Below are 23731 nucleotides of genomic sequence, written 5' to 3'. Positions count from 1 at the left end.
GTACCTACCATAAATGTAGATGTTAGAGTGTATTCACTGCTGCAGTCCAGGTTACCCTCCCACCATCCCCCTTTCATTATTGGGACTTATCTGTACTTCTCTATTCTATACAACTTGTGTGGTGTATTTGCTTGTAGATTAAGGTAATGTTTATGTTAGTGCATGCTTTTTTATAAGCAGAATTTTTAGCCTACCCTTTTGGGGGCACCTGACATCAGGGGCAAGAAAAACTGAAGAAAATGGCGTCGGCTGCATCTTTTATACCCCTGGCGCACTGACGTTAGGGAAGAGGCAACAGCAACCGACGCTGGACCAGGACTTTGGAATGCAGGCCGACTGTGGCTAGCCTGCCAGCAGGATAACCCAAGTTTAATGACTGCAACAGTGAATGCACTCGAAAATCTACATTTATGGTAAGTACACAACTGTACTTTCTTTGGCCTCAGTGGTCATGTTTGGCACTACTGTGTTGGTCTTGATACCAGCACCAGTAGATCTAGATCTTGGCAATGGGACCTGGACTGTGTCAACTTTGGGGTCAGTTTTGAAATAAATTGTGGTCGTGACAGGTATCCATAGGATGTGTATGTTCACCGAGATAACTGCACAGGGCATAGCCCTGACAGTGCAACCCTTATTGCTGGAAGTTACGTTTACCTATTCCTCTCTCATGGCAGGACAGTGACACTTGGGGGGGGGGGGGAATTAAAATATTGTTCTAGGAGTATCTTATGTTTCCTCCTCCTTGGATAAATTCCATCTCAGGAGAAGAGGAGGAAAGCATACAGGCAAGAAGAATCACTTAACCTCTCCAGTAGAGTCACCCATGCCAAGTAGAGATGAGGATGAGGGTTTGGCATACCCATTCCCCTTGATAATCCCAATTTTGGGGAAATTATGGATTTAATAAGGCAAGAGGCATGATGGTCCACTGAAGAGTCACTTTTCCACAATGCATCCTGCAGGAGGCCTTTTAGGTCTCCCAGTCATCCACTTTTGTGGTTCATCCTGTTGAAAAATGGTGTGGCTAATGTGTTGAACATGACACAGGAAATTATTGGTATGATGTCTTTCTTGAGGTGACTGGACAAGATCATCTGGCCTTCCAAAGGCTGGGCATGCCAGATCAAACTTCTTTTTCCCCTCCAGTAATTCAGCATCTTCTTACCAAGGGGATGGTAAAAGCTATCCCTACTTCTCAAATTTAGAAAGGTTTTTACTCAAAAATATTTATGACACTAAAAGAAAAAGCTTTGTGGAGACTAGTGTTAGATAGATGTACTTCATGGATGCATCTGCAGTCATAACAACTGGGTTGTCCTGTCGTCAGGCAGCCCTTCAGTCGGCCGGATTCCAAAGTCCGGGTCCGGCTTCGGCTGATGTCGCACTTCACCCGACGTCATCTCTGTTGGTCTTCGGGTATAAAGGCATCAGCCGACGCCATTTTCCTCAGTCTTTCTTGCGCGGGGCCCGAAGCAGAAGCTGTTCGCAAGTGCCGGTCGGTCGGATCCAGAGATTACTTCTACCGAATACTACTTCGAAGACTTCTAAAGCTAAGTACCCTGTTGGGGACTCTTTCTTGCCTCAGCCGATGTCAGAAAAAGTTAATAATTGTTTAACCTGTGGGAAACAAATACCTCATAAAGATTTCCACTCTTATTGTCTGCCTTGTTTAGGCCCAGCCCACGACGTAGCAGCCTGTTCGGCCTGTGCTTCTTTCAACCGACAACCGCTTAGGCGTCGGTCGGAGTTTGCTGAACAGTTTTTCGGTTCTGATTTTGCGTACATTATGCCGCCGGATCCTCCGACTACCCAAACTGCTAAAAACGCAAAGATAAAGACCGACACTTTCATGTCCGCGGTTTCGCCAAAACCATGGTTAAGCAAACATGAGTGTCTCGGTTTCGGCCGAAACCGAGAAAACTGATCAAAGTACAGCTGAATCTATCTCTACAACTGAGGCCCCTGCTACCACTCTTGAATCGGCCTCAGAAATTTTATCCACTACGGTGGTTGCCACTGACTTATCAGACACCATTCCCTTGGATGTCTCTACCCCAGCACGTGGTGCTGCTAGGCCTCCAGCAGCCATGTCCATTAAGGCCTTTGCCAGGGCTAAAGCAGCCAAAACTACTAAGACAGTGCCTGTTAAACCCCCTACAACCAGGCCCTCCTCTAGTTCTCAAATGCTTACTCTGGCAGAAGATTTAATTTCATTAATTAGGGGAGCTCAATCTCACCCAGACAGGGCCTCTCAGCCCCCAGAGAAGAGACCTAGGGCAGAGCCCCCTGAGCCAGTGTCCTCTGATGATTCTGCCGATGAGTCAGACATAACTGACCAGCCAGAGGCTCCTTTCTCCAATTTTGAAGACTCAGATGCTGAAGAATCCATTCCAGCTGCTTCCCCACCAGAAGAATTCTCCTTTGGGGAAACCTTGCATGCCATGCGAGAGCAGTTCCAATGGCAGCAGCAGGATTTTTCAGACTCCAGAAAAAGACTTAGGACCTTTCTGCACCTTCCACAGCACAGGCCCTTAGCTATACCTCCTGTTCTCTCTGTGGTGGATGATGCCTTCAATGATGTCTGCTCTGCACCAGATTCTTTACCTCCAGCCCCTGCCAAACCAGACAGATTTTACAGGGTACCAGACACTCATCACCACCTTTACAAGGCCCCACTTGCAGACCCCGAAACTATATCCCAGGGTCCCAAGGCAGTAGCCGCGACCACAGCTAAAAACCCTATTCCTTCTGAAAGGGAAGCCAGGTCATTAGACAGATGGGGCAAAAAGGTCTACACCTCAGCTACTCTCTCAGCTAGAGCTTTAAACTGTCAGTTTCACATGATACAATACCAAGAGTTTATGCTTGATCAGTTAACAAAAAAGCTATCAGGTTAGTAACCATTCCTTAAAATGTGGCTATGATGCACTGGAGGCTTCATTTAGATCAGCCATGACTGGCACAGTGATAAGAAAGCATGCATGGCTAAAGGAACAAGCTTTACCGGATCATGTTAAAGCTAAGTTATTAGATGCTCCTATGGATAAGACCAGTTTGTTTGGTACACCTGCCCAGCAGGTTATGAAGAAAATGGAAGAAAAGGCAAAATCTGTTCAAACGGTTAAAGATTTCTTGCAGGTTCAACCCCCAAGGTTTAGCAGGAACTGGCCTGCCAAAAATTGGTCCTTTCCTGACTCCACAAGATCCCAAAGGGGCAGGAATAGACGTTCCAGAGGCAGAAACCAATCCAGAGGAGGTGCCTACAGAGGACGACAGTGGCAAGGTAACAACAGAGGCACAGACACAACCACTGCCACTACAACAACACAACCACAGTGACTTAACCCTAAATCCGCCTACCAGGGAACAAATAGCAGCTCCATTAGGCGGCAAATTAACCTTATTTTCAAAGAACTGGCACTATATCACAAAAGACAAGTGGATTTTACAAACCATAGATCAAGGTTACCGGTTCCACTTCCACACTTTACCAGTCAAAAGAGGAATGCCAAATCTACCTCCAAATCAAGAAACAGAGGCTCTACAACAGATAATGCAGTTAGCAAACATGAGAGCTGTGGAAAGAGTGCCAACAACAGAACAAGGAAAGGGATTCTACTCCAGACTATTCCTAGTTCCAAGAAAGGAAAAAGTTGGAGACCTATTCTCGACCTGTCCACCTTAAATACATACATCATTGTCCCAAAATTCAAAATGCTGACCCTACAGCAACTTCTTCCCATGCTGGGCAAGGAGTGTTGGCTGGTAACTCTAGATCTCAAGGAGGCATACCTGCACGTCCCCATTCGACCAATCTGCAGAAGATACCTCAGATTTCTTGCAGGATCAGAGCATTATCAATTCTCAGCATTGCCCTTTGGCTTATCTACTGCCCAGAGTATTCACAAAATGCCTGGCATCAGTAATCGCCATTGCAGACTACAGGAATTCAAATTTACCCATACCTGGACGACTGCCTGCTACAAGGGGACAACAAAAGCAAGCTGACAACAGATTTACAAAGGGTCATTTACTTGCTACAAGCACTGGGATACACAGTCAATTTACAAAAATCAAGGCTGATACCATCCCAAACAAGGACATTCTTGCTGAATTGGACACAGTAAAACAAATGGCATTCCTAACTACAGAAAACAAAAAGAACTCCTCTTTACTTCTTGGCACTAACAAAACAGAACAAGTTAACAGCAAGAAAAGTACTGCAGGCCTTGGGCTTCATGGCATCATGCATAATCTTGGTCCCACTTGCCAGACTACATATGAGAAAACTACAGTGGTACCTAAAGAATTTATGGTCCCAACACAGACACAGCCTAGAAACAGAAATTCCACTAATTCCATGCTTAAAACAGGAGTTCCTATGGTGGGCTCAGGCATGCCAGTCAAACCCAGGGCTACCCTTTCGCAGATGTCAAGCAAGCCAGACCATCACAACAGACGCTTCAGACCTAGGATGGGGGGCCCACATGCTGGACAAATGCGTGCAAGGATTGTGGACGCAGGATCAACTTCACCTGCACATCAACCTAAAAGAAATGCTGGCAGTAAAACTGGCAATCCAAAAGTTCAGACCATTTCTCAAAGAGGGCCAGTTGATGATAAGGACAGACAACACCACAGTCATGTGGTACATCAACAAACAAGGAGGCACTCATTCATACCCCCTATGCAGAATGACTTTGGAGCTGTGGAACCTGGCACTCAGCTACAACATCCAGTTACAGGCAATATTTGTACCGGGAAAAGAAAATACTCTAGCAGACATATTAAGCAGAACCACATCGGATGCCCACGAATGGATGCTACACCCGGACATCTTCAAGACCATCTCAAAGAAATGGGGAATGCCTCAGATAGATCTATTCGCTTCACCTCTCAATCACCAGCTCAAAAAAAAAAAAAAATTCTGCACAAGGACATTCCACCCACTAGCATGGAAAGTGGATTCGCTCTCCTTCAGCTGGAAAGGCCTAACAGCATATGCATTCCCACCTCTTCCCTTGATACACAAGGTATTACTAAAAATCAAGGAAGAACATCCAAGGATAATCCTGATAGCTCCAAACTGGCCAAGACAACACTGGTACCCACTGCTAAGGAGCATGTCTCGGAACAATATGTGGCCAATACCCCTGATGCCTTTGATGTTAACTCAGAACAACTACAGCATCATGCATCCAAACCTAAAACCGTTGCAACTGACTGCATGGAACATCACATAGCAGCAGCTAATCCAGAACTTTCCCAAAAAGTTAAAGACATTATTCTTGAAGCCCGCAGACCTTCAACAAGAAGGAACTATGCAGGAAAATGGAAAAGGTTTGTCATTTGGAGTACTGAAAGAGGAAAAGATGTGTCAAACATAGATATGCCTAACATTCTGGAGTATCTGGCGAACTTCTACATTCAGGCCTGTCCTACTCCTCCATCAAGATACATGCATCAGCTATATCAGCAGAATACAGCTTTGATCCACCTGTTTTTCACACCCTTTACTCAGGCAGTTCCTCAGAGGAATCAAGAATGTAAAACCTCCAAGGAAACCACCATTGCCAGCTTGGGACTTGAACTTTGTGCTAGAAAAGTTGACACTATCACCCTTTGAACCAGCAGCAACAGCAGACCTACAGCATCTATCGTGGAAAACGGCCTTCCTACTGGCAATAACCTCAGCCAGGAGGGTTTCTGAACTTCAGGCCCTAATGGCAGTACAACCCTTCCTAATCTTCCACCAAGATAGAGTGTCCATGAGGACTAATCCTACATTTATGCCTAAGGTGGTATCCAGAGTGTCTTTAAACCAGACAATCCACCTACCTACCTTCTTTCCCAACCCACAAAACAGAGCGGAAAGAATACTGCATACCTTGGATGTACATAGACAGCTACGCTACTACTTGGACAGAACAAAAAGTAGCAGAAAGACTGACCAACTTTTTGTAGCCTATGCAACAGGAAGGGAAGGAAAAGCTATTTCCAAACAGACAATCTCCAAATGGATAGGAAATTGCATACGATTCTGTTACTCCTTCCATGGAAAACCAATTCCACAGAACATAAGACCTCATTCTACAAGGGCAACAGCCATTACCACAGCCTTCTTACGAGGAGTGGCAACCAAAGACATTATTGAGGCGGCTACTTGGACCTCCGTGCATACATTTGCCAAGCATTATAATTTGCCTCTATATTCCAGATCCCGAGCAGGGTTTGCCACTGCTGTACTGCAAGGGATCCTAAACACACCATAATCTAGTTTTATCCTCCTCCCTAGTTGGCTATGGTATTCTACCCAGTTGTTATGACTGCAGATGCATCCATGAAGGACATAGTACAGTTTTGTACCTACCATAAATGTAGATGTCCGAACTGGATAGCATCTGCAGTCAGGATTACCCTCCTCCTTCCCTCTGTGGTACTCCTAGGGTGTTTACCCTCCTAATAGCTAGCTGGTGGGGAGTCTTTTATGGTGTATTTGTTTGTATATATGTACATACATGCTTATTTTTGTGTTTACCTCTATCTTTTGGAAACATTGGCATCTATCCAAATTTTAGCCTTCAAGAGGGCTACTGGCATCTGGGGCAAGAAACACTGAGGAAAATGGCGTCGGCTGATGCCTTTATACCCGAAGACCAACAGAGATGACGTCGGGTGAAGTGCGACATCAGCCGAAGCCGGACCCGGACTTTGGAATCCGGCCGACTGAAGGGCTGCCTGACGACAGGACAACCCAGTTGTTATGACTGCAGATGCTATCCAGTTCGGACATCTACATTTATGGTAGGTACAAAACTGTACTTTCCTTTCTACACCAAGTTAAGAAAGGTTCAAAGTTCAGAATGTTATACCTTCATAACCTGTTATTTCTCATTTCCCCCTTTAAGTTTCTTAGTGACCATAGATTTAAAAGTTGCTTATCTTCACATTCCTATAGTACCAGCTATCATTTTTTAAGGTTTTCTCTGCCTGGAGCTCACTTGTACTTCTCTGCATTACCATTTGGGTTATCTACTGCTCTAAGAGTATTCACAAAGTGTCTAGGTCCAGTAATAACCTATTGCAGACTGCATGGTATTCATATTTTTTTCTTATTTGGATCGCTTCTTATTTTTGTAGAGTAATTTACAAAGTTTCAGGAATCTCTCACTTGGATGAGAAATCTCCTTTTCAGACTGGGGTTTAGGAAAATGTCCAAAAGTCTCATGTAACGTCTTCCCATAGGTTTGTTTTCCTTGGTGTCCCCTAGATTTCTCAGCTCAAGGAGCTTTTCTTCCACAGTAAGAAGTGGATTAATATCTAGATTTATTCCTGAGTTTTTTTTTTGTTTTACTCTGACCAATGAATTTCTGAGGATGTTATATTTCATAGAATCTAGGATTCTCATGATTCTTCTAGCCAGGCTCCATATGGCAAAAATGTAGTCCAATATCTTTGGGATTTATAGAAGGGGAATTCCTTTGGTTGAAAAACTCATTTTATCGGAATCCAGGTCTTTCATTTTTCCCTTTAAGCTCCAGCACAATATGCAACTACAGAAGCCTCAGACTTTGCTTAGGGAGCAGTGTCCATGGGAGTAAAAGTGCAAGGTCTATAAAACAAAAAGAGCAGAAGAAAACACATTAAAAGTAAAAGAGATGTCATTAATAAATGCTGTCAACTCTCTCAATCATTCATGATTCCCAGAACCATTACAACTGATTACAGATGACACACACAGTAACATGGTACATAAAGGGGGAACCAGATCTTACTGTCTGTTTAGACTAACATTCATAAACCATCCTGTATTTTTGAAACTTCCAGTTATGCACAGCATCCTACCAAATCAAAATATAAGATCCCTGTAGTTACAACCTTTGGTAACAATACAGGGTAGTTTATGAATATTATAAATAAACATTGGGATATTTTGTGTACTAACAGAGATTTGGCTGACATTTTGCTTAATTGCTGTATATTCTCCTATCGTAGGGAAAACTCTTAAGGCAGATTCTAGGCAGCAAATGTTGAGCTCTCCCCTAAGCTGTTTCCACTCAGAGCACTTTATTGGGTAAATAGGCTGTTAGTTGCTTCCCATGTCAGCATTGTAGGTTTTGTCTTAAGGTCTTTAGCATTAAGCATTTTCCAGCAAATTCCAGAAAAGAATGCCATTCAAGACATTTGATTACTTGTAACATTTCTGGTATTATCTGGCATTTTACTTGTGTACTGCCTTTTATGTATGCCAAACATCGAGACCTATTAAAAACATACTGGTGAACATTTAAGTGAGATTAAATTAATAGCATACGTTAAAACCATAAGGGTGCTGTGTTTACTTTCTAGATCCTAGTAAAATTTAAACTCAGGATGATATTTTTTATAACATTTTATCTGATAGAGAACATATGTGGATTGTACAACTGGGTTAGTTTTTTTTTTTTTTTTTAATCCAGGGATTTAAGTATATTTGAATTAATTTGGTTAATATACCTTTTGAAATCTGGTTCTTTAATATTTCATTTAAACGTGCCTCTTTAAATAAAAGGGTGGTGCTCTTGTTTCACTTGTTCTACTAGTCTATATATTCAAGCTGCCAAGTGCATGGTTAGGTTAACTGAAGAAGGCAGGGTTGCCTGCTAAAGCTGATCTTTTGTCTGTGATTGGCCTTTTCAGGCTACTGTTTTTGCATCCTTGTCTCTATATTTGCCATAATAATTGGTTTTGGACTGAATCTTTGTGATGATGCTGTTTTTTGTTTAGTTTTTTTTTTTTAAGTTTTCAGCAGTATAGTTATTGATATCTCAAGTCACAGTTCAGACAAGTTGAGCAGTGTCTACAATTCTGAAGAGGCTGTAGCACTCTGTGCCTTGGGATTTTGTTCATTTTACTTCAAAGTCTAATATAGTAATGGACTGCATTCATGTATGTATTATTATCTTGTAACAAAGAATGAATTAAGTTGAGTTCATGTATGTGTATATATATATATATATATATATATATATATATATATCTACTGGAACAGTATTGCAAGGTCATTTATCGAGAAATACACTTTTATTTAATGCTGTTGACAATAATGTAATAATATACTGTGATTGTTGAAGGTTACACTTTGAAAAAACATTTCTGTTAATGGTGCTATTTGGAGATGCAGATATAATGCCCCATTGAGTATTCATTGATGAGATATGGCTAACGTTTTAATTTTATTATTACATGCTTATATACATGTGTATGTATGTATATAGTCAGGGTGATACTTTTAGATTTTTTTTTTAATTTGTAGGTGCATGTCTTGCTTTAATTCAAAGTTTGGTCAGTTAAGGCATTTAGCAAGATCTTGTATGTCTTGCTTCCATCTTTAGTTTGTACTTGTTTTGAGTTTTTTTTTATTTGCTAATTTTTAACTTGATTTTTTTTGGAAGCTCTTATACTTTTGCAGGTATTAAAATAAAAGAAAAATGCTCAAAACGATCAAATAAATGTAGATAAGAAAATAAAATGCTTAAGACTGGGAAATTAAAGACAAGCTTGCATTATTTTCAGTATATTTATATTTATTTTATTTTCAGTTTGATGGCCGGGGAGGTCCACTGGGCTCATGGAGCCCGTTTTCAGTGGAGACCCAGGGAGAAAAGCTCCACAAAACATAGCAGACATAGTAACAATTAAACAATTAGTAAAAATGATGTAGTAAAACATAAACACAGTAGAATATCAACATAGTATGGTATACAGTGCATATTTACTTGTAAATACAATTAGAGGTCGATAATACAGAGTCACCATTATACTGAGGTTTTAAATCTTCTGAAAATGCTATGAAAGAAACCTTTATAAGAAAACAGTAAATATGATTGAACTCCTGTTGGGTAAGGTGGAAGGTAGTTTATGTATCTGCATGTATTCATGTATTAGGCAGGATTAGGTAGGTAGAGTGCAAGTGCATTTCCTGTTACTGGAGAGGTAGGAATGGAGCTGGGTTTTGAAGTGATCAAAGTTTGAGAAATTCTTAGAGAGGGAGGAAGAGAGTTCCATTTTTTGGCTAAGGAAAAGGATAGGAGTAGTGGATTTAAAAATGAGTTTGTGGGCTGTAGTGATTTGGAGGTAGTCCAGGTAGTTGGGAAGTTCTAGCCATTGCAGTAGGTGGAGAGGTATGTAGTGGTGGGTAGAGTACTTGGACTTGGTGGCAAACCTTGAGATTTTGTTGTAACAGGGTTCTAGTTTAGAGGAGATAGAGGAAGATAGGTTGATTAGTAGAGGGGCACCATACATCAGAGATGGTAGTAAGTAGGTAGTGGTGAGGGTCTGTCTTGTGGAAGGGGATAGAAAATGGGAGTTCCTGTACAGCATGCCAAGTTTCTGATGCGTTTTCTTAATGTTTAGCTGAATATGGGTGTTGAATTTGAGATGTTCATCAATACTGACCCCAAGAAGTTTAGCAAAAGGAACAACTTCAATAGTGGAGTTGGCAAGGCTGATAATGTTGAAGGAGGTTTTTTCAAGAGGGTGAGATTTAGAGGGAGAGAATAGTATAATTTTAGATTTGTTGGCATTTAGAGAGAGGTGATTTTGAAGCATCCAGTTCTCAGTGGTGGAAAAAGCAGTTTGGGTTTTTGTTTGGAGTACTTGGAGGTTAGAGGCAGAGCAGACTAGAGTTGAGTCGTCTGCATATTGGGCTATCTTGGTGTTAGGAATAGCTGTGTGGAAGTCATTAATAAAGATATTAAATAGCATTGGGCCGAGTATAGATCCTTGGGGGACACCGGTTGGGGTTGAGAGGAAGGTTAAGGTACCAGTTTTCCATTTTACTGCCTGAGATCGGTCAGAGAGGTAGCTGCTGAACCAGTCAAGGGTGTTGTGTGAGAGATTAAGATTAGCAAGGTAGTTTAGGAGATGGGAATGGGATACAGTATCAAAAGCCTTGGAGAGGTCAAGGAGGACTGTGGATACAAGTTCTCCAGAGTCATGGGCGTAGTTTACTATGTCTAGGAAAGAGAGGAGAGCAGTTATTGTGCTATGGCCCAGACAAAGTCCGTGTCGAGTTGGGGTGAGGAGTTGGTTATTTGTAAGGAATGGAATGAGTTGGAGGTGGATGCATTTCTCAAGTATTTTTGAAATAGGTGAGAGAATAGCTATGGGCCAGAAGTTGGAGATACTATTATTTTTGCCTCCTTTGTGGAGGGGTAGGATGAAGGCTGCACGCCACAGTTTAGGAACATAAGATTCCTGTATGGATCTGTTAATGATAATGCTAATTGGGATGGCGATGCCATCTGTTGTGAGTTTTAGAAAGAGTGAGGGGATGTTGTCAGGGGCATTGGAGCCTGGCTTAAGCTTAGAGAGGAGTTTAGTTATATATGAGGTGGAAATGGGTTTGAGGTGAAAGATCGGAGATGAGAAAGGAATGCATGGTGGAGGAGGGTTTAAGGAGGGGGAGGAGTTGTTGTTTGGGAAGGTCTTGGTGAGTTCTGCTATGGAGTTAATAAAGAAGGAGTTGAATAGCGTGGATATATCTGGGTCAGACTTGCTAGTGTCAGGGCAAGGATTGTTTTTGGTACTCAAAAGAGAAAACTTGCAGAGAAAACCAGTTTAATAAAAAGCAGAGCTTTCGGGCGTAACCCTTCTTCAATATGCCCGAAAGCTCTGCTTTTTATTAAACTGGTTTTCTCTGCAAGTTTTCTCTTTTGAGTTCATGTTTTGCAGCTGGTTTTACTTGTGCTGTTATTGTTTTTGGTACCAGTGTTGAGAAGAGAGTTTATTTGACTTCCAGAATTGTTTGGGATTTTTGGAATGATTAGATTGAAGTTTGGTATAGTATGATTTTTTATCCTGTATAATATCTTTTTTGGCTAGGTTACGAAGTTGTTTATGTTTAAGAAGAGCGTCTGGGTTCTTACTGCGATGGTAAAGTTTCCAGGTTTTGTCCCTTTGTTTCATAAGTATTTTGGTGTCTTTAGTAAGCCAAGGGGCAGAGTTGTTTTTTATACGTTTTGTTCTTGGGGGGGGGGGCATGAGAGTTAAGGGAGGCTAAGAAGGTTGAGTTGAAATGTTCAACGGCCTGGTCTAGAGGAAGAGTTTTTAGATTGTCCCAGTTTATTAGTTTGAGAGAATTGGAGAAAGTTGTGGGGTTAACGCTTGTGAGGTTTCGTGTGTGAATATATTGATGTTGGTGAGGAGAGGAGGGAGTTGCTCTATAGACGAAGGCTGGCAAGTGGTCACTAATGGAGTCTGGTAAGGTTCCCTTATGGGAGATTTTATTAGGGTGAGAGACTAGGATCCAGTCAAGTATGGAGCCTGAGGGGTTGTTTTGATTAGGTCTGGTAATGGTATTTGTAAGTTGACTGAAATAATGTAGGTTAATTGAGATAGTAGGATTATTGTTATCAGTTTTGTTCCAGTCAATGTTTACATCTCCTAGGATGTAAGTCTCAAACTTAATATTGGTTGAGGCCCATATAAGGATTTCCTCAAGTATATTTGTATTGTTTCCGGGGGGAATATAGTGGGCTATGACACAGATGCTTTTATGGTTATTTAGTTGGAGAATTCCTATGACTAGTTCAGCATTGTTGAACTGAGGAATAAGATTTTGGTAGGAGTGATGGAGAGTAGGCTAGAGTAGATTAAGGCCACTCCTCCTCCCTTCTTTTTAGGCGGTCATGTCTAAGAGCTTGAAACCCAGGGGGTAAGATTTCAGAGTCAGAAATATTGGGTTTTAGCCATGTCTCAGAGACAGCTACTATATCAGGTAGGATATGGTATAGCCAAGCGTGGAAGTGAGCTATTTTGTTTTTTAGGCTCTGGGCATTGATGGTCAAGAGTTTGAGATATTTAAGGGTGGTAATAGGGGGAGTTGGATTGTTGCTGGTACTAGGTCTTGGGTTGGGATGTATGTCACCTGCTAGGCATAAGCAGTTAAAGGGGAATGAGAGCAGGAGTTTAAGTTTACTCCTAGTGTTTTGTGAGAGATATAATAATGCTTTAGGAATATGATGTTTCATTAAGGAGGGTAGAAGTTTTAGTTTGAATCAGAAAAGTGGGTTTAGTTGAACTAGGGAGGGTGATACAGTGTGAAAGTGAAATATGGTAGAGTGATAATGAGTGTTGAGGGTGATGGTATGGTGAAGAGGGGATAGGAAAGAAAGGGTGGTTCATAAGAGGTAGCATGGTATAGAGGAATTAGAAGCAGTAGGCAGAGCGAAGGGATTAGAAGGGTTTGATAAGGCATGATATGGTGTAGGTATAAATGAATAGTTAGGTGGAGGGTACTGATGAAGTAGTTGGATGTAGGGGGAACGATAAGAGTGTAAGAGGGAGATGTTTAGAAGTGAGTAAAGTGCTATAAGGTTTGGGATGGGGGAGGGGGTGAGAAAGTATTGGAGGATGAGAGGGGAGGGGATAGTGAGGAGATGTGAGTGGATTGGGAGAGATTAAGGGGAGGAGACTTTTAGCTAGGATAAGGGTAGGAGCACTGAGGGTTGGTGGGAATTGGGGGTAGGGTAGGGGAGCGGAGTGAGCCCGCAGGGCGAACAGAGCGGGTTGAGCCAAGAGAAGAGATGGCCCAGAGAAAACAGTCAGTGAACAGAAGCTGGAATACAGGTAAAGGCAGGGAGAGGGTTATATCTTTGGTAGTGATTGGACTAGAGAAAAAATGTTAAAGAATACTATAGTTCATCAGATCAAGCCTTGAAAAGTGAAAGTTAATTCCACAGACTCTCAAGTGAGGAACAGAGAGAAAAGAGAACAGTGTATACTTTGTAGGGCTGTGTAAAGGTGTTTTGCAGAGCTTTCCAGGGTGTATGCTGCCACCAAGTGGTGAAGGAAGAAGGTAGTACCATAAATTAAGAGGAATTTATAGCTATGTCAGAATTAATCTAAGAAGTTTACAAAGGAAGTGGACATGGAGTAGCATGTAAACCTGGGAGGGTGGGGCAGCGGACTGCGGAAGGCTGCTATCATGCACACCGAGGTAGAATGTTGGGCAAGATTATAAATTGCCAACAGCAATGTTCAATATAGCTACATACACTGATGTTCCTTCGTAGGAGGGAAACTAAGCCCTTTAGTTAGGTTGGAGTTGATTGAGCTTGGGATCCGCTTATCCAAGGATGTCTTCACTCAGATGGGAGGGAATTCCTGTGCAAAAAGCAGGTAGAGGTAGCACCCGAGGGAGGCAAGCTGTAAAGAGAGAAGAGAAGTGAATAAATAAACTGTAATTAAGGGGAAATAGAAGGGGTTTGGTAGGAGGATAGGCAGGAAAAAGGAGAGCTTAAGAGTGGGAGAGGTAGTACAAGCGTGTACTGTGGAAAGAGGATGTAAAGAAGGACAGAAAGGTATGTAAAGATTATGCTTTTGAAAAAAGTCTTAACTCAGTGTATGCTTACTGATTACCAGTTTCTTAATAGATTTATACAGGCAAGCAACAAGCCATATCTGCTCCTTATACAATATTTGTATATGTAGTTTCATTAGTGCTTTTTATTCATTGTAATAACAGTGTTATAAAATGTCTTTTTTTTTTCTATTTAGAACTTTGAAACGAGTGTTAATGATTTGAATAAAATCATTATTTTGGATCAAAATATTGCTGAAGTAAATAAGGAACTTCAGGAGCTGACTGAAATTTTAGCTAAGCAGACTCATGAGCAAAATTGTGAAAAACATAGGAAGCCTGTCCACATATATGAGGTATGATTGCATTTAGCCGAGTCTTACAAGTTTTTCTTAATGATCATATTAATATAAAAGCAGCCAAGATGTAGAGATGTTCATTTTCTGTGTTAATTACTGTAATAAGATTTGCTTTGTTCATTTGACGTGTTGACAGACTTGCTATGATGATATCTTAGCACAGGAATACATTAAACTTTTAGCTCTGTATGTTTGTTTTTACTTTCTTATCCTTAGTGTGACTTTACCATCATAGTCACCATAAGCTGTTTCCCATGTCTTATTTTGTACTTTTGCAAACTGTTGCTATTGAATTTGTCAGGCTTAGTAGGATCTTTAAGGAAAGTACAGTTGTGTAAAATCTTACCGTAACAGTAGATGTCCTTTTCTTCAGTGCTGCATTACCTGGTGCCTAAGGGAACTCCTTTCCTGGGCAGTCCGTCATTCGGCCAGTATAGATAAGCTTGAAAAGGATCTTTTTGCTCCGTACATCACATTTATGCTCCCTGGACAGAACATAGGGCATAAAGGGGTTATACGGACACAACTAACTAGAACTGAATTGCCCCAGAAGAGAACAGTCATCATAGGACAAAGGAGTCCATGCATATCCAGAAGGAAAAAAATTCAGAATCAACAAGAGGGAGGTGGAGGGGAAGGAGTGAATACTACAAACGTGAAGAGAAGGATATCTTCTGTTATGGTAAGATTTTACACAACTGTACTATGTCCTTCCATATCACTGATGCAGTATTCGGTACCTAAAGGAGAGTAAAAAAGATTAAGAAACAGACTGCGAGATGGAAGTCTGAGAAGAGCCAAAAAAAACCCCACAAAATAGTTTCAGCAAAACCTGCTCTGGCCCTAGAAACTGTATCCAACTGATAATGCTTAGTAAAGCTATGCATGGAAGACCAAGTAGCAACTTCAAGGATGGAATCGATGTCTAATCCCTTGAAGAAGGCACTAGAAGAAGCAACAGCTCTAATGGAATGAGCTCTAAAAGAAGCAGACAGAGATTTGCCATGAAAGGAATAACAAAAGGAAATGGCCTTAGATATCCAAGAGGAGATGGTTTGCTTAGAAACAAACAAATCCACAGACCTGGGATGAAAGGAAACAAAAAGTTGATCAGACTTGCAAGTAGGCCTAGTTTTATCCAAATAGTTCCTGAGCTGTCTGTGCTAATCCATGGTATGCAAGACCCTCTCCATTGCAGAATGAGGAGAAGGGAAAAGGGAAGGTAGTTGTACCAACTGATTCAAGGACAACTTATTGACTCCCCTGAGCATAAAATAAGGATTAGTACAAAGGGGCACCCTGTCCCTGTGGGGGAAAAAAAAAACAGAGGAATGGCCATAAGGACCTGGAGCTCAGAAACCCTCCAAGTAGAAGTAAGAGCCAGCAGTGAAACAGTCTTCCAAGTACAATGTTGCAAAGAATCAGAATCTGCATGCTCAAAAGGACCCCAAGTTGATTTTTCCAAAACAAAATTAAGGTCGCAAGGAGGAGGAATAGGCTTCCTTGGAGGCCTAATATGCAGGATGCCTGTAAGAAACTAAACAAAAAGTCAAAGGAGTTAAGAGCAGACAAAAATAAATGGCTGACAAACAGACCTTCACAGAAGAATAGGCCAAGTCAGACTGGCCTAACTGAGACAAATAAGAGAGGACCAGAGGTACCCAAACTGCAAAATGGTCCTGGTTACTAGCATGGCACCAGACCAAAATCTCTTCCACTTGGACATATAAGATTTGCCGGTTGAGGGTTCCCTCACCTCCTGTAAAACACTGACCGCATCCTCCGAAAAGAGGTGCCTGAAAGGGATCAAATCTCCCACAATGTCAGTTGTAGAGTGGACAAGTGGGGGATGGATGACAGACCCCTTGTCCTGTGTGAGGAGATCCAACCAGTGAGGTGTAACATGTGATGATTGCCCCTGGCCAGATGCATTAAGAGGGGAACCAGTGCTGTCTCAGCTAAAAGGAAGTCACTAGCAACATTTTGGAGGAGTCCAGCTGAATCTTCTGCAGGACACTTGGAAGTAGAGGAAGAGGAGGGAAAGCATAAAGAACCCTCCCCGTCCATGGAAAGGATAGGGCGTCCATCTACAGGCCAGATGGCATGGTACTCTGGAACAGAAGTAAGGAAGCTGCCTGTTCAGAGGGGAGGCAAGAAAATCTACTTGAGGCATACTCCACCGATGGACAATGTCCAGAAACACGTCTCTGTGAAGCATCCATTCGTGAGCCTGTGTTTTGGACCTCTTCAGAGAGTCTGCCACAAGATTGTGCTCTGAAGGAATGCATACTGTCCAAAGAATTTACTGACAACTGAGATCCCCTTCCCAAGCATGAATGCCATCCTGCAGAGGAGGTAAGATTTCATGCCCCCCCCACCCCATTTATTGACATACCTTATCATTGTAGTGTTGTCTGTGTACACCTTCAAGGGGCCCGGAGAGAACATTGGGTGAAAAGCCTAAAGAGCCAGAATCAGAGCCCTCATCTCTTTGATGTTGATACTGTCTGACTTCTGATGAGGAGGCCAAAGACCCTGAACTTTCAGGTGACCAAGAGATGCCCCTCACCCCATGTCCGAGGCATAGGTGGACAACTCTTGGTAAGGGACTGGAGACTGAAAGGGATGACATGGATTTGAGAGCAAACTGTCAAATCCACCATTCAGATTCCTTCTTGAGACAAGGAAAGAGAGGAACACTGAAGTCCAGAGGGTGATGATGATGCAGCCAAACCGATGTGAGGTACCACTGAAGCTTCCACATCTACAGTCTGGCAAGAGGAAGCACTGGAATAGAAAATGCCGTGAATCCCAGGGCCCGAAGAAACTCCCTGGCTGGCATGGCAGTCAGGGGAAGAAGAGACTGAAAGAAGGCCATCAATGACAATACCTTGCGAGGCAAAAGAGAGGCCAACACTGGCAACGTCTGAATCCTGTAACCCAGATGCACATGATCCTGAGGGGGAGATAGGATGGACTTTTGGAATTTGATAGTAAACCCCCAGACTTTGAAGAAGAGAGATGGTGAACTGTAGATCCTGCAACAGTCAACTGGGAGAAGGTGGCTGAAGAAACAGGTCATCTAGATAAGGAAAAATCTGAATACTTTGGAGCCTGCAGAAGGCAATCACAGGAGCTAAGCATTTTATGAATACCCTTGGGGTGGTAGAGAGGTCAAAGGACAAAGCAAAGAACTGAAAATGAGAGTAAGACAAAGAAATGTAGACATTTCCTGAAGAGAGGGCAAATAGGGAAATGAAGGTAAGCATCTTTCAGATCCACGATCACCAGAAAAGCCTGGGATAATAAAAGAAGAAACAGAGTTTGAAGAGTAAGCATCCAAAAAGAAGGGTCTCAAGAAATGTGTTGAGAGAAATCCAAAATAGGTCTTCAAGTGCCCTTCTTTCAAGAAACCAGGAACATCCTGGAATAAAAAAAAAATCCCACTTGGAAAAGGGGGACAGGTTGAATGATCCCTTGGTTCAACAGAGACCCTTGAACCTCTGTGAAATGAGGAAGTTGAGAAATCCCAGAAAAAGGAGGGAGAGATTTCCATATCATGAAGTAACCCTGATGGATGATAGAACGCAAGAGTCTGAAGTGATGAAATACCAATTTGGAAGACAAAGGGAGAGCTGAAGGGGCAAAGGAACCTGGTCTGTAGGCGATGGGGGGGGGGGGTAAATTGAGAAACAGGCTTATCAGATAAAGGAGGCTTCTGGGCCACAGAAATCTGAGAAGCCTTATCAGGGGGAGCCTGCCTTGTACCCTTCCTTCCTGTCCTTAGAGGCCTGGTGGGGGTTTCCTGAGAACAGAAGCAAACCTAGAAGGATTATTCTTCAATAAGTTAGGGATAGGAGAGACAAAAATATGTTTAAGGTCTTGCAAGGCACATGCCTTTCTCTTGAAGAGACTTAAACAAGTCAGCAGCAGCAATCCCAAGAAGATGAGTATTATCCAAAGGAGCATACAACAACTTGGCCTTAATGCCCTCAGGAAGAGACTGGAGACAAAGCCAAGAATAATGCCTCATGATGGACCCAAAAGCCACTGCCATAGAAGAGGTGTCAGCAGCATCCATTTATTTATTTATGTATTTAAACATTTGTTTACCAGGAAAGTTCAACTAGGACAGAGCCCATTTTCAGCGGAGGCCTGGGGAGAAACACTCCAGATGCATGTGTTTGGAATGTGGAGGGAAACCGGAGCACATGGAGGAAACCCACACAAAAACACAGAGAAGACATGCGGACTCCACACAGAAGGCAACCCAGCTTGAGAATCGAACCGCAGAACCTCTTGCTGTGAGGCAATAATGCTAACAGCTGCAGCACTGTGCTGCCCATCCTTATAGGCAATTTAAGAGAGTGGTGAGCCACTTGAGAAGTAGAACCTAAAAAAGATAAGGCAGAGGATTTGCCATCAGAATCAGGGAGGACAGAGAGAGATACCCTGACAAGCCTGAGCAATCACCGCCAGAGCATATATGGTCATGTTAGTCTCATAATTAATAGCCCTAAAGGCCAATGTAGAAGCAGTGTAAACTTTCTTGCCAATCCTGTCCATTCCCTGCTTTCGTTAGAAGGCAAAATTTTATACAGTTTGTTAGAAGAGACTGACACCGCAGCAGGATCAGCAGAAGGACATGTAAATAAAAAAAAAGACAATCCTCAGGAACCTTATGAACCTATCAAGTTTCTTAGGAGCAGGAGGCTGAGAATCAGGGGACTTGGAAGCAGCAATGAAAGTATCTAACAAGGAAGCCAACAAAAGAGGAACTGCCAGTGGTTTAGGAGTATTCACCTGAAACAAATCATGTCTTCTCTGAATGTCTGACACTTGAGAAAAATCCCACTTAAAGAATTCCATCATCCTAGCAATTGTGCTCCCAAAGGACAGTTCCTCTAAAGGTGACTCAGGGTAAACAGACTCCTCCTAATCAGAGCCATAAGCCAAAGGTGAAGGCATCCATGAAGAATAGAGGAAAGACCCCTCACCAGACATGGAATCCTCATCTGAGGAATCTGGTTCCCTAAACCATTTAGGAGGGGGGTAGAGGTCCAAGGAGGACTGGGTACTGAAACTCCTTGAGGAGGCTTTAGGGCCATTAAGGCAGACAACAAGCCCTGAGTAAGTTCCTGGCATTCCCTTTGAGGATCCATTGGACAGCTGAAAACATGCTCAGTTTTTGTCTTTCCTTATAGGGAACATCAGCCCTACAAATATCAGAGGTTCCGACCCTTGGCGAGATTCGAGAAGAGAGCCCAGAACTTCCTCCCTGACCAATATCAGCAAAATCTCTCTAGGATCCTCCAAGATAACCAACTGCGGTGGCCTCCCTTGATGGCCTGAGTAGATTGCCTGCAAAGCCTCAGAGGACTTGGGAAAAGTGGGATCCATCTGGCAGTAGGGTTATGGCAGAGGAATCTGAGATAAACACCAAATGACCTACAGAGCTATTACCTGCTTTTAGAAGGATGTCTGGTGGTGGCTTGAGAGCTAAAGAATATGTCTGTGACTTCTTAGCCACCTTCTTACTTAGTGGAAGCATCTCAGGGTTAAAGGATTCTGCCGTGGTCCCCTGGAATAACTCTCTAAGCTGATAATTTTCAAGATAAATGGCCAGAGAAGACAAATGGCTTCTGAGCGTCTTAGGCACAGATGCCTTACAAATACTACAAGAGGTATGATCATGGGAAGTGCCCAAACAAAACAGACACTGTTCATGATGATCTTTATGGGAAATGTGTCTCCCACACTGACATTTTCCTCTGTTGGATGACATGAACTATAGGTACTGAGAAAAAGATACAAGACCAAGAAAGTAAATTCAAAAAGAAAAAGAAAAATAACCACAATGGGGCATTTATCTGGTGTTGCTAAATATTCAGTACAGAAACAAAATATTCAAACCAACTGGCAGGAATAGCATTCAAACTAGCAGCAAAAGAAGTTCTGGGTAGTTGTGTGCATATCCCCATTTTATGCCTTATGTTCTGTGTGGGGAGCATATGCGATGTCCCTTTTCTGGATCAAGGAGTCTCAATCCTCAGCACAGACTCCAGTGAGGGACGTTCGCTTGGAACAAAAGTAGATACAGTATTTCCCAGTGCAGCTCTCTGCATCAAGCACAATTTCCCTTAAGAGGGCAGAGGGATCACACACACATCCTGGGGGTGGGGTTTTCCTCTCTCTTACCAGGCCTCAAATAAGACTTCACACTTGCACAATTGTAGAGTTGAGTCCTCAGCTGAGTGTTCCAAGCCAAGTCTTCCACCACCAGCTCCCTGTGTCCCTGCTCCAAGTAGCTGACACACACACACACACACGCACACGCACACGCACGCACACACACACACACACACACACACACACACACACACACACACACACACACACCTGGGAAAAGCTGGCACAGATTTACCAGCTGTGCCCCCTCTGCCCAGTCTATAACGTAAGTAGTTCCACCAGAACACACCAAAGCCAGCTACCCTGAGGCTCTTACCAGAGTTTCCAATTATACTGAGTAAAATTAATACTGATACAAATGGTAGTGTTTGACCAATGCAGCAAGGCTTTCAGGAGTGGCCACAGTGTCACCAAATAAATGTAAGTACTCTCAAAGGTTAAAATATTCTCTAAAAGACCAGCCACAATGAAAAGTTTAAATATATTTAATAAATAATGAACATGAAAATATTAAATTTCTGTTTACAATAAACACCAGGGTTTCATTCACAGGAAATATTAAAAATAACACCGATGGAAAGATTCACACAGATACAGAAAAACAATACTTAACTAATCTCACTATATTTTCCTGACTGGCCTAAAGAATTACTGACCTTAGTTCACTTACTAGAGCAAGGCAAGGTGAAGTAGGTAAGTGGTTTTCCTTCTTTGTCAGGTTTCAAAAGCAGACTGCCCTGAGACTTCTGTCTCATCTGGTATTAAAATATCATTTCGATGCTGGATTATAGAATTACATGACATACATCTGATCATCTGACTTTGGTTCCCACGCTATCCCATTTACTATAAACTGAGCCAGAATGTAGCACATATGTGTTACCACACATACACATATAGTTTGCAAAGATGTGTTATAGCATCTGAAAGCTGTAAAACCATTTCAAAACTTCCACCCTTCCAGGGTAGCAATTAGTTCACCCCTAAGGACAATACAGTAAGATTCCTAGTCCTGGTTTTTACAGTCAGTTTGTCTCTGGCTGCAATCAGAGCTGTAAGATACAATCTTTATGTCCTAAACCAGGTAATTTAATTTGATTATTTTTCAAAGACTGAGATTAACCTCTTCTCTTCCAGTATCCTATGTTACAATATCTTCATCAGTTACAGTACAGTCTGACATACAGGTATATTTATTTTCTGTCCAGCAGGACCCAGTATTGGTACATTTTTAACACGAGCAGCTTTACAAATACATTTTCAACACAAGCATCTGTACAAGTCAGTTTGATATACAAATGACATATAATTCTTTACAAAACTCCAGCTAGCTATGCTGGCATATAATCCACTGCCCTACCATTAGGTACTGAATACTGCAACAGTGATATGGGAGGACATCAATTGCTTTAGTCCAGAGTTCAATAAAAGCCAGCGCATTGGGTGTTATATGCAGCTTCTAACTGGTAATGTTTTTGCTGACAGCTTCTTGTAGTTTGATTGACTATACTTTGCCCCATATGTTTTGCAGTCAGTCATCTCACATCAGCAGGTTAGAATGTTTTCATGATGGTGTGTAAGATTTTGAATAAAACAAGAATTCTATGAATGTGAGCTTTGCTGCCAGTACAGTTACCATTATAAGCACATTCGTTTTTTCACAGTGTCATCAAGAAACTGGGTTCAGTATCTCGAGGATATTAGCTCTGCTTCAGAGAGCCTTGCATCTTAGAACAAACATCTAATGTGTCTTTTCTACTTTTTTATTTGCCTTCCATTATCCTTTGGTTGATTGCCTTTAAGCAGTAAAATCCCTCCTTTGTGAGGCTGCATTTTACTCTATTATTGGCTCCTTTGCATATGTAGTTACAAAGTGATGCACCCTTATGCTCACTTTCATTCTTCTTATCCCTCAAAATAATAATTTTACTGTGTTTAATAAGTGTTTTGGTTATCTAAAATAAAATTAAAATAAGATTGTGTATTATTTCAGATATTAATGTAATATTTCAGTGAGAGAGACTTGTTTGAGGTCATTGGCTGACTGAGGTCTCCTGGACTACAGCTTAGACTAAGCACCTCATTGGTTCTTTTGAGATTTCTTTCTTAAAAACTGTCTCAGGTTTCAACTTTCTGTTACCTAAGAAGCTCAGTTGTGAGTGTTCAGCCATTTTACAGTGAGCTTATCGAAGGAAGGACACTCAGCAAACTTGGAGCTACAATATATAACATTAAGTATCCTGGTTTTTGTTTATTTTGTTCTTTATTTCTTTGTTGTTTATAGCACTTTGTGTACTGTGTATTTTTTCTAGCTAGTTTCACTGTGTGTGAGGTATTAACTGGAAATTGTCCACCCTTATTAAGCATCTGTTGGGTTGTTTGTTTATGATAACTTGTTGCAGTCTAGTCCTTTAGCTGTTTAAAACTTTCATTTAAAGGCTCACTGCTGCTTTTCAGCTGGGAGTAACACTTCTGCAGTTTGTTTCCCACCCTCCCTCCCTGTTGGTATAGTGTTTTTATAGTTGGTGGCCTTGCAGTTGCCAGCCCCTAGTGTAAATTTGATCTGGGACCTTCCTCTCAGTCTAGCCATTACCTCATTCTACCCAGTACAGGAGAGCATTTGAGAAGGCCAATCAGCTTAGTTTCTGCTACTCCTTTCTCTCTTCCTTTCTCTCTTTCAAAAAAAAAAAAAAAAAAAAAAATATATATATACTGTATTTGTGTTTTTCTTACTTTATTTTGCTCTGCGTCATCTTAAAAGTACTCAATTGTATTTATTACTGCTTGGTGTAACTCATTGTAAGCCTTTTAGTTTAAGCACCTGGGCTTCAGACCA

The 23731-nt window shown here is 41.8% G+C and overlaps 1 protein-coding gene across 1 annotated transcript in view; it reads left to right on the top strand.

Moving 5' to 3' along the window:
- The window catches only part of SPAG1 (sperm associated antigen 1), a 3545022-nt gene that overhangs the window by 3278497 nt on the left and 242794 nt on the right, over positions 1 to 23731 (top strand). Inside the window, exon 17 of the mRNA XM_044075164.1 lies at positions 14545 to 14703. Coding sequence (XP_043931099.1) covers positions 14545 to 14703 — 159 coding nt within the window. The remainder of the gene's footprint in view (positions 1 to 14544; positions 14704 to 23731) is intronic.

Source organism: Protopterus annectens, chromosome 6.part0 (genome assembly GCF_019279795.1).
Source record: "Protopterus annectens isolate FY-2018-M chromosome 6.part0, PAN1.0, whole genome shotgun sequence".
Taxonomy (NCBI): Eukaryota; Metazoa; Chordata; order Ceratodontiformes; family Protopteridae; genus Protopterus; species Protopterus annectens.
Note: the sequence above shows the minus strand (reverse complement) of the source record. Positions and strands in the feature narration are given on the sequence as shown.